The 12255-nt window shown below is 31.3% G+C and overlaps 1 protein-coding gene across 2 annotated transcripts; it reads right to left on the bottom strand.

Annotated features, from left to right (window-relative positions):
- Positions 1-3465: 3465 nt before the first annotated feature.
- Positions 3466-11542, bottom strand: LOC134726750 (uncharacterized). 2 transcript variants are annotated; one of them, XR_010108626.1, is made up of 4 exons: positions 11480-11542; positions 6441-6621; positions 5355-5434; positions 3466-3623 (listed from the first exon to the last, which is right to left on the bottom strand). XR_010108626.1 is itself a non-coding variant. In XM_063591167.1 (4 exons), the coding sequence occupies exons 1-4, from the start codon at positions 11409-11411 to the stop codon at positions 3481-3483; spliced, it is 480 nt and encodes a 159-aa protein (XP_063447237.1). In that variant the 5' UTR covers positions 11412-11453; the 3' UTR covers positions 3466-3480. The 2 variants fall into 2 exon arrangements, 1 of the variants encoding a protein (XP_063447237.1); XM_063591167.1 differs by lacking the exon at positions 11480-11542 and adding an exon at positions 11336-11453.
- Positions 11543-12255: the final 713 nt, after the last annotated feature.

The following is a 12255-nucleotide window of genomic DNA, read 5'->3' as shown; positions in this document are numbered from 1 at the left end:
ACAATAGACACCCGTCTTGGTGTACATATTACCGGTATAACAATCCCCGGTAAATATACGGTAGGTCAATAACGGTCAACTTGTGATGGCGTACATTAAATTTACGGAAGCATGGTTTCAACTTCTATATTTATCTAGTGTTATCTCCAGTTATTCGCCTTCAACATCTAAACATTTTGGGTCTGCCCTTCCATGAAAAAGATATTCAGATTTTTTTTAAATATTTTTGAACATTAAAAACGTTTACTCCACCTGAAAGCGATCAGACAACTTATGAAAATCGGTATAATACTTATTCAACTTAAAGCTGAAAAGAACATGAAATAGTGCACAATAGCACAAGCTAGTAGATACATGTGTGATATAAAATACAACTGGCATGCAGGAATCGTGGTGGTGCTATTTTGATAAATCTGTAGGTATATTGGCAGAGCGCCATTCATCTTCTGACTTCCATTTTTAGGATTGTAAAGTTTAACTGGTGTAATGGAAAGATAATTTTGAAGATGTAGATCAAGGAAAAGAGCAGACGCTCTGTCATCTAATGGTCATAAACTAAATTAGTATATATTGCTGTTATTCAAGGCAAATGAAAACAATAATACATTTTCTGATTTTTTTTTAATTCTTATATCATTCTTCTATGGTTTTTTAATGTCCATTGAAATGCTTGTGTTTCCTCCTAGCACATGGTTTTTTGGTTCCAATGGTCGTTGGAATTTCGGAAGTGGTCGTGGTTGGTGTGTCTGTAGCAACAGTCGTTGGTGAATCAGTAGTCACGCCACTACATTCCGTCGGAATACGTCCTTCTTTTGAACAGGATGTAGTTCTATTTGATGGACAGAATGACGGAATTTGGCATACAGCGGGAGTAATTGACTCTGGATATGATGCTGAAGATCGAACAAAAAATGGTAAATAAGCATAAGAGAGCAAAACAAAAAGTATTTATACATATATGAATGTAGTTGCCTAAAGAGTTTGAAACTTATACATAGTTTATTTTGTTCACCAAACGTGATTAATAAACTATGTTGCCAAGTCATTCCATATGAAAACATTTGATACAGGTCAATGTGTAACCTCATTTATCATTTTGTTTCAATTTAAAATACAACATGTACAAATATTGGCGATGAAGATTTACTTTAGGTCTGACATGTCTGATTTCTAAAGAAATGCGTAACCCATTTTTTCGATATGATAATTGAAAACAAGAATTTGAAACACACAACGGCAACATGATGTCTATTGTTGATTGATATACATTTATTTTTGTATAAATGATCATAATTAGAAAACAACAAACGTATAATCTTTTATCTACCTGTCTATACACCAATGGAATTCTGTAATGATTTTACATATTTTTTTGTAATCAATACTAAATTAAAAAGACCCCGTCCATTCATTTCATTAAAAATTGTTTTTTATATCTATTTTTTTATAATATAAAAAAAAAGAAGGCCGAAAAGTCTAGAGTTAACATTTGACGTCAACAGAAAACAAATGTCACCATAGTGTTGGATGCCCAAGGCAATAACATCATGTCACAGAATTTTGTTATACTGTTATATGCAGTTTTTCAAAGAAGAGGTTGTTGAAATGGACTGATTTACATGTTATTTGCATTATATTAGAGAAAACCGGGTTGTATTTGAAGCTCTCTCAAATGTCCGTTTGCCAAATCCGCTCTGCGTCGCTAAGAAATCTTAATATACGGCTGAAAACCCCACGTTTTGCGTAGGCTTAGCTTCCAATATACACGTGTAATAGTTTTTCAAGTATCCTTGTCGTACATATTTTACATTGTTACCTATACTTACATGGTTGTTCTGTGAAAAATAATAAATCATAGTATGAAATAATAAATCATTCTTTGAAACAACAAATCATTGTTTTAACAATACATTATAGTGTGGAACAATAAATCATAGTGTGAAACAATAAATCATAGTGTGAAACAATAAATCATAGTTTAAACAATGAATTATAGTGTGAAACAATAAATCATAGTGTGGAACAATACATCATAGTGTGAAAAAATAAATTATAGTGTGAAATAATGAATAATAGTTTTAACAATAAATTATAGTGTGAAACAATAAATCACAGCGTAAACCAATAAATTGTAGTGTGAAACAATAAATCATAGTGTGAAACAATAAATCATAGTGTGAAACAATAAAAGCAGAAAGTGTGCAATTGGCGTCAATTGTAGAATTAGTTTATCTTTAATTATGGCAATGGAAACACAAACTGATATGCTTGCAAAACCATGAATAGAAACTAACGATTAACTATTAAGAGTCACGTAAATTAATATTTAGTTCGTGTAAACGTAGCAACGTTTGTCGTGTTATTAAATATCAGTTAGCTAATATTTATTCGTTCGATGTGTTTCATCATTTGATTTTGCCATTTGATAAGAGACTTTCCGTTGTTTAATTTTCCTCGGAGTTCAGTATATTTGTGATTTTACTTTTTTTGTACACATATTGTTCTAGCATAAAGTTTCTTTCTCGAATAAGAGACATACTAGTCGGCTATAAAAGACCCCGACATAAGGAATATGAAACAAGTTCATTGAGAAAATTTACAATCGAATTTATAACAAATCAATTTACGAAATTTAGGAAGACTGACACCAACCAATGGTATCCCCAATGGTAACCAGTAAACTACAGGTTCCTGACTTAAGACAGGTACATTATTACGATACTGTTGTCAAGTCATTAAAGATTGCATATTTTGGCGTTAATATTGAGTCACTGATAAGGTCTTTGCGTCGGAACTAAACACATTTATTCTAAAAACAGTTGTTGGCATGACACGGGTTATGTTCTTCTCATATATGTTATGATGGTATGATACTAAACCCCTTACGGGAAGGATTGTGCCTGATGTTCATATGATGAAATCATAATCTTTCAGTCAGTTTAATTGAAGTCTGGAGCTGGCATGTCAGTTAACTGCTAGTAGTCTGTTGTTATTTATGTATTATTGTCATTTTGTTTATTTTCTTTGGTTACATCTTCTGACATCAGACTCGGACTTTTCTTGAACTGAATTTTAATGTGCGTATTGTTATGCTTTTACTTTTCTACACTGGTTAGAGGTATAGGGGGAGGGTTGAGATCTCACAAACATGTTTAACCCCGCCGCATTTTTGCGCCTGTCCCAAGTCAGGAGCCTCTGGCCTTTGTTAGTCTTGTATTATTTAAAATTTTAGTTTCTTGTGTACAATTTGGAAATTAGTATGGCGTTCATTATCACTGAACTAGTATATATTTGTTTAGGGGCCAGCTGAAGGACGTCTCCGGGTGCGGGAATTTCTCGCTACATTGAAGACCTGTTGGTGACCTTCTGCTGTTGTGTTTTTTTTTTTTTTATTTTGGTCGGGTTGTTGTCTCTTTGACACATTCCCCATTTCCATTCTCAATTTTACATATTGAATTACGCAGGGTTAAACAGTTGGGATCATTGATAATTATTTATATGAATAACCTTACCTATTGCTACGACTGTAATTATTTCAGCACCGTTTTCTCCGCATACTTCACACAATTGAGACTCATTTAAAGCTGAACGTACATTCTCAAATTCTTTAGAATTGCCAAAACCTAAAAAAAAAAAAAGGTTTTACAACACAAGTAAGAACCTATAAACAAAAATGAAAAACAAACCATTTGATTGACAAATCTGTTCAAGGAAAAATAGGTCGACAATTCAAACCCAGTTAAATTATAATACAATGTCTGATGTACCCTCACGTTGACATTTTCACACATAGTTGATTTATATGCGACTGTCATTCAAATAGGTGTACTGTATTACCTTGCTATAAAAACAAGTGAAATTCACAATATTATACTTACAGAAAAACCAGAAAGTCAGAAATATGACAGTATTAACTCATTTGATAAGTTTGAGCCTTTGATTGTGCCATCTGATAACATGGATAAGGGACTTACCGTTTCGAATGTTTATTGGCGTTCGATTCTTTTAAAAATGTTTCTTCTTCACGAAAATGACAATAAAAAATAAATATAAAGTATAGCTAAAATTTAAAATGATTTCCTATATTTTGTAACATCATATCTTAAGATTCTGATTTGAGTATTGTCATGCCAGTACCGGATACCAAAATACTGGCAACAGTGCTGTTGAATTATAGTCAAACAGCAGACGTCTACGGGTAGTTATAACATTAACAGGTACAAGTTGAGTGCACCAGATGCATATGTCGACAAGAAAAGTCTCTTAGTGATGCTCAATGCCAAAATTATCAAAATTCCTAAATAACTTTTACAAAATAATCGAAAACTGCTCTAAAAGGGCTGTTCCTTTATCTGTTGTGCTTTTGACTTTGTATGTTCTGATTTTGTGTCACGGATGGAAACCCAATAATATTTTTTCTATTATAAACAAGATCATAATACAACTTAAGCTGTTCGAGGAAAACGAGATTTTGTAATGGGGAGATATATTTCTTTTTAAAAAAACATTGAGATATTAATAGATAGCTGTATCGGTACATCGATGACAGTAGTAGATGTGATAATGAAAGTCAAATTTGTATTTTTTTTATAACTTCATCACAAAATTTTAACAATAGTGTCTTCGTTCCGGGCAATTTTATGGCAATAAATGGCAAATATTCACATCGATATGTTTTATATATTAAAACTTTTTAAAGTCACAATATTAAACTTTGAACCAATATGACAGCTGACAGCAACCGACGAAGATATTCAAATTACCGGCTTTTCACTATGGAAATGTGTATGAGACATGTAATCGGGCTAAAATATTTCATAGCACTCAATTCCCATTTAAGCTTGAATAGAAATATTTTGATAATAAACTTATACTCGTAAAGTTATAACTATATAAACCTATTCGTTTATCAATGAACAAATATGCAATGCTCTTATCATACGTACGATCACAATAAGCAGGTGGATTATTTACGGGCTATGATGGCAAATTATAACCAAGCATAAAAGAGGGATGAAAGATACCAAAGGGACAGTCAAACTCATAAATCTAAAACAAACTGACAACGCCAAGGCTAAAAATGAAAAAGGCAAACAGAAAAACAAAAGTACACAACAAAACATAGAAAACTAAAGAATAAACAACACGAACCAACTTTCCATTTAGTATTTACATTGATTTATTTGTTTTTAAATTGATACCAGGTCTTCTTTTTCGATAATTAAAAAATGGTGTTGGTTCTCAAAAGAATAATCACTGTTTTTACAGGAGTTTGAAAATAAATATATTGCGGATTCATTGAATACGGAAAAAATAGCACGTTTAACCAGCAACAATTGATTATATTAACTTACCTTGTATGACAAATGTAAAGTTTGATTGCCCGTCTGTGTAAAAGATTGGGAAACACACAAAATATGGCGATTTTTCTATTCTGCAAAAAATGTTTAGCAATTACCATAATTTAAAAAAATAAGAATCAATTATCCGAATGAACGCAGATTTTTCTGTCGTTGATTCCTCTATTCTGATAAAATATTTTTCAATTACCATGTATGAAAAAAACTATCATGTTCCTGCATGATCCATGATCAGTACCGAATACCATATAATATATAGGTGTAATATTTGTCTCTCTCTTTCATCCACGAGAACAATGTATCAGCGACTTTTAAAAAAACTTGTAAAATATCAATAATGCTACCATATCAAATGGCTGATGACATAAAAAGGTGCGTGTTCAATTTTATAATTCAAAATAATTCTTTATCAGACTGCAAACTTGTAAATCAACCGTTTAAATTGAACAATATCTGAAACATTTTCGACCCTTCTCTTCTTTGTTTTGTTACTCGATAGTTACCAAAATGTTTTCTATCTGGGTTTCTTGAAAAGCCAATTACCTACATAAAAATTGCAGGATCAAACGGCCTTAATGTTTAAATAAAAGATAAGAACGTTCTTAACAGTTTATTAAAGATATGTCACATTCGGAACTCCTTGTAAACATATTGAACTGTTAATTCAGGGAAACACAAAGTGACATGTTTCTGTTTCTACTTGAAAAGAGCTATAAATAGATAAAGGCATTGCTGTCTGTTAATGCTTTTACGAATGACCCAAGATTTTGATCATCTCGATATTGTCGAATAAGCCCTTCATAAAAAAATAAAGCAAAGGTTTTAGAAATAACAACAAAAAACTTTTCTTTCTGTCCAAATTGATCATCAATTTGCCCTTCCAGAATCAAATGCATTCTGGGTAAAAAATTTAAAACGTGCACCAACATTTTGTGATTGGATTAAAACGTTCTAAACAATAGAAAATCAACCAATGACGTAATGTTAATTTCATTTTGCTGCACGAACATTGAGATTACTCATAGTCATTTAGATTCTGAAAAGTCGAATCACAAAATGATGATTATCTGTTGAAAATACCTGAGAATGAGAAACTGTTCAGATATTTGAAAACAATTAACAGGATCACCCACGAAGGTCGCTCCCGATCCGTCAGCATTGAACGTCCAAATTTGGCCGGATAACTCAGAATCATCGGCATACAGATCAAATGTTTTATTTCTAAAACCACAAGGAAAGATACAATCAGCCTCAGATTGACCTAAAATAAAGATATATAAAATAACATATGGTTGTGTATTGAAAAAGAGCAGTACGTTATGTTGATTATCATCATGACTGGAATTGAACGACATAGAATTTTGGGTTCTTCCCAATGTCGTACTAAGAAAGTGCAATTGTTTAATTGAAAACTGTTAATAAATGCTAGTTGGTTGAATGATGATATCTGTAACTGAACATGACTATGTCTGTTTGATTTGTTCACGCATCGTTGTCAATATATTGGAATTTGATGAAATCATACAAGTGAGAGGTTAAGCTAGCTATTAAAAGCAAGTTCAATCCACCATTAAAAATGGCTGTACCAAGTCAGGAATATGGCAGTTAATATCCATTTTAATGTGTTGAAGCTTTTGGGTTTACCCCTTGATTATGGACTGTCTGTTTTGAACTTTTCTAGGAGATAATATATTGCATCCTTTTTTATGTTTTACTGTTTACTAAAGTAATATTCAAAGGAGACGATCATCACTATACAGTTTCGTTTATTGTTTGGTTAGCTAGTAAGACTTTAAAAAAAAACAATGAGAACTGCTGTCCAGTTCTTTTGGATAGTTTTCTTTTTGAAACAAAGTGTCAAAGGGCCATATTTTACTCGTATATATATCTTAATTTAGAATGTTATATTTTTTTGTGTAAGTTGAAGTGGTCTCTTTAACATAATTTATCATATTTACACACCCTGAACGAAAAACAATGTATAAAAAAGTTAGTTCAAGACATTCAAACTATATGACAAAAAAAAAATAATAACAAAACTTAAAAAGAAAAAAAAAGAAAGAAAAATCGGAAAAATGAGATTAACTAACAAAGTGAAATCGTTCTAAAACAATTTATAAAATAATTCGTTCAAAACATCTAAACCTTATAATAAAAAAAAATATCATTACAAAACAAAAAACTATAAATGAAAAGAAAAAAAGAAAAAAGTCGTAGAAATGAGATTGATTAACAATGTGAAATCGTTTAAAATTATTAATGCAATTTAACAGAAAAACATTATTCTAGATTGGTATGACTATTCCAAAGTAGATCTATTTATGTTTTCTTAAATATTTTAGTTATCAGATTAAAAATATAGATGCTTTACCTGCAGTAAATACAAACACATGTGTTGTCTAATATATTAACATAATTATTCTGTTCGTTTTCTGTTCTTATTAAAACTTTGACAACAGTGACATTATCAGCATATAAGTGAGAGGTTTGGCGCTATAAAACCAGGTTCTATCCCTCATTTTCTACTTTTGAAAATGCCTGTACTAAGTTAGGAATATGACAGTTGTTGTCCATTAGTTTGATGTTTTTCACCATTTGATTTTGCCATGTGATTACGGACTTTACGATTGAATTTTCCTCGGAGTTTGGTATTTTTGTGATTTTACTTTTTATGCCCCACCTACGATAGTAGGGGGAATTGTGTTTTCTGGTCTGTGCCTCCGTTCGTCTGTTCTTTCGTCCGTTCGCCCCACTTACGGTTAAAGTTTTTGGTCAAGGTATTTTTTGATGAAGCTGAAGTCCAATCAACTTGAAACTTAGTACACTTGTTGATTATGATATGATCTTTCTAATTTTAAAGCCATATTAGACTTTTGGTACCATGGTCACGGTCCACTGAACATAGAAAATGAAAGTTGAAGTTTCAGGTGACACCGTCAAAGTCTTTGGTCGAGGTAGTTTTTGATTAAGTTGAAGACCAAACAACTTGAAACTTAGTACACATGTTCAATTTATAGTATGATCTTTCTAATTTTAATGCCAAATTAGATTTTTTACCCATCTCACGGTCCATTGAACATGGAAAATGATAGTGCGAGTAGGGCATCCGTGTACTTAGGACACATTCTTGTTATGATTCAATTACAGTATTCCATTCTGTTTTTTCCGTTTACTGTTGATATATACTGAGCCAAAAATGTTTAGCAACAAAAGTTTGAAATTTTATTTCATGACAAAATCATTACAACATATAATTTTGATAATAAAAAGAATGAAATTTTGACATGTCAGAAGCAACCTGAATGTTTATCACTCACATTCATTAGGATTTTCTTTGTATGGAGCGCGGGAGGATCAAAATGCAGAAATAGGTATAGTGTTATTCAAAATCAATTATCAACCATACCCTAAATGCACTAATTGAGGATTTGCAGGCACACCAGCAACTACCTTTAGTCAATGCAGTACTTTTGTGACCGGAAGAACCTTGTCATGTGTTGACGTAAAGCGAAGGTAGCGTTTCTCTTTTGACTCTAATATTTTTATGGTCTACGAGATATCGACCTGTGCAGTTGTAATTTGTCGATATATGTTTGTTAATCTCTAAACTGTTTTATGCGTATCAAATCGAGTTACGATGTCAGTATCAACCCTTCAAAGAGCTTTCTGACGGTCATTTTTCGGGGAGGCCTGATTGACGCCCTATGCAATTTGTTCAAAGGTGTATGTGTTTTTCTTACCAAATGTGTGTTTCTGAACATTAGTCAAAAAGATTTTATTATATCGTTTTAAAAGAATAAGTACAGAAGGTAAAACATCAATCACACGTGTAAAGCTGAAATGGCGCGACATCAATCACTAGGAAAAAAGTACGACTGTTTTAAGTTATAGGTAAAACTAAGAATTATATCAATGATGTTTAAAATTATTTTTTTCCAGAATTGACAAATTTTATAATTATAATAAAATAAAAAAAAGAGTATTGCTTAACTTTTATTGGCGCAGTATAGTTTAATCTGTGACCAGTTCAAATTTCACTGTGCATTTCTGCATCACGTGTTCATCAAAAGAAAGTATAGTGACTAAGCCACCTTGTATGAAATATATTCCAAATAAATTAAAATACATTTCTTTTTATGTTATCATCAATTGTGTAAGAATGAATATAAGTTTTATTATACTATTTAAGATTTAGTTTCAATTAATCAAACAATGGTATTCTATATAAATTTTGAACAATTGTTCACTAAAGTCTGTTTGAATGTTTCATACTGGTCTTTCGGTTAAAACTTAGATTCTGGGCTTTATAAGTTAATAGATTCATGGTTTGGTCTGTGATATTTGACAAAAAAAAATTAAAAAATGTGCACATAAAATGCATGTAGTACTGTTCTTGACTAGTATTTCTAGATTTAAGGAGTTAACGGTAACATATAAATGTGGAAATGACATCCTTTATCATAGTAATCATGTATGGTGGTTAGGGAGTCATGCGTACAGAAATTACACTTGGCATGTGTTACATTTTTTTTTAATTTATTAACAGTAACAGATGCTGCATAAATTCAGTGTCGCTGGCAAATATTACAACAATACAACCGCGGCCAATTGGAAAAAAGAAAGGAAACGTAAAACAGGAACATGAGGAAGAAGATAAAAAGAGGAAAAGAAAAAATTAAAACTAACGGCAGATTACACAAAATATCGATGACAAAAAATAAACAAACAACAATCCGAGTATGAATCAATTGAGTATGTAAGATAACAATTATCATCAAACTATTTAAATGACACAGTTGTTCTTGATCAAAGTGAAAAAATATTCGATTTCAGATTAAATGCGTTTACTAGAAGGCCAAGGCAATGGTGCTCTGTGATCCCCCCAAACAAAATAATAATAATAAAGAAATACACAAAGTCTCACCATCAAACCTTCTTTTTGTCAAAGGAGTAGGTTCATCAAGACCCCCTTTTGGCCCCAAAAATATAGCAGTTTTAGGAAACTGTGAAAATGTAATCTTTAAGCTATATTTTGGAAAGTAAAATGCTTCTGCTATATAAATATGATCTGTTTTTGACAATACAATGCTCAAATACCGCGTACTAGCATCATTAAGTCATGCTAAATTACTGAAATCTTCGAAATGTTAGCATTTTGGTTATTTTCAGACGGTTTCCATCTTAAAATAAGTGGCCACATTCATGTGCATTCATGATATTGAAATGTAAGTTGTATTTGATGATAATACAAAACATGTATAAAGGTTGAGGATGAACACGGATGCGGCCACTTCCATTTTTGACAAAACCATATGAAAACTGATACTTTTTGGCATATTTGATAGATGTTTCATATGTAAGCTTAATTCAGAGCACCTTTAATGACTAAACCAGTAAAAATCTTTCACATAAACTAATCGAATCAATTAAAAAAGACACTTAAAGTGTTTTAAAGTGTCCAAAACATTTCGTTAGATGAACCTAAAATTTACCGGACCTTTTATTACATTCTGAAGAGTAGTACCAAAAGCTTTAAAATGTCTGATGTTAAAACGAGACAACACAACAGGGCATATGACGTCTTACGGGTATATGCAACATGCTAGATCATCAGGAATTTGTATTAAACGCAATAATCGTTTGATGATAATATAAATATGTTTAAGGAATCAAGAGAGTTTGGAATCGCTTGATCATGTTGCTATCCACTTAAATTTGAATAATTATGATAAAACTCGATGAAGGCTCGTTTATTATAATAGATCATGTTTTAATCCGTTTTGCTCATCACGTGATTAGTCACATATACATGCCTGGTATTCAATATTTAGGATTTAAGCTGTTGTTGATAAAGATTAATTTATAAAAACGCTTCTGAAGCTTACACTTTTTGTAAAGTGTTTGTTTAAATTTCACACACATATGAACTATTATTAATGATAAATGACACAATATTAATAATAAATAAATCTTACCTGTAAAAACTACATACAGGTAGAACGTCAAATAAATTACAATTTTCATGTTAATGTTGCCTAGTCTATACTCCATGTTTGCCGAAACAAATTTCAATTCTCAATTCAGAATATTCCTCCTAGCTGTTAATTTTATATACTTACTGATTTGCTTGCTTGCATGTTTGTCTTGTGGTTTTTGTAAACCAGATGTGACGAAGTTAGCACGTGTTAAGATAAAGTTGTTTTGTTTCTTATTATTAAATCAATTATACATATATTTGATACAGTGATGTTTCTATCAATGAATTTATTTTTTTTTAAATTAAATAAAGGGGGGTAAACGACGCTCATTTAACCCGATATAACATGCAATTAGTTACAAATAGATTTCGAAAACGTTCCATGTAATTTTTATAGGTCTGTTTGATTTTATAGCGTACGTTACTTTGAAATACATGTTAATCATCGTTTTTACTTTTAAAGAATGAGTATTAAAATTGTGTGGATCGAATCAGTCATTCAAATGGTTTCACTTTCATTGTTCACATTCATTTCCTTTTACAAAACATATAACCCTTATCTAGCTATTCTGTCAAATTGACGGTCTTTTGAATACGGATTCACTGTCATCGCATTATTCACTTGCAAGTGAATAATTCATTAGCGATATTTCTAAGTCAATCTTGGACAAACAATTGATAAAAGCGAATTGTCATGGCAACATATATGTATTACTATTATTAATTATTGAACAAAAAAAATAAAAGATTCAATTTGGCTTTTCCGAAAAGGATCGAAGCTTTATTGGACTTAAGTTATTATTATATAGATGTATACAGATGACATTGCGTCATCAGGCCAACCAAGATACAAAATTCCTTGATTCTTTATAACGATGACTGTTAACTAATTATCGCTTTTAACATGAAAAAAACGCC

Source organism: Mytilus trossulus, chromosome 7 (assembly GCF_036588685.1).
Source record: "Mytilus trossulus isolate FHL-02 chromosome 7, PNRI_Mtr1.1.1.hap1, whole genome shotgun sequence".
NCBI classification, from domain to species: domain Eukaryota; kingdom Metazoa; phylum Mollusca; class Bivalvia; order Mytilida; family Mytilidae; genus Mytilus; species Mytilus trossulus.
The sequence above is the reverse complement of the archived record's forward strand: the minus strand, read 5'-3'. Positions and strand labels throughout refer to the sequence as shown.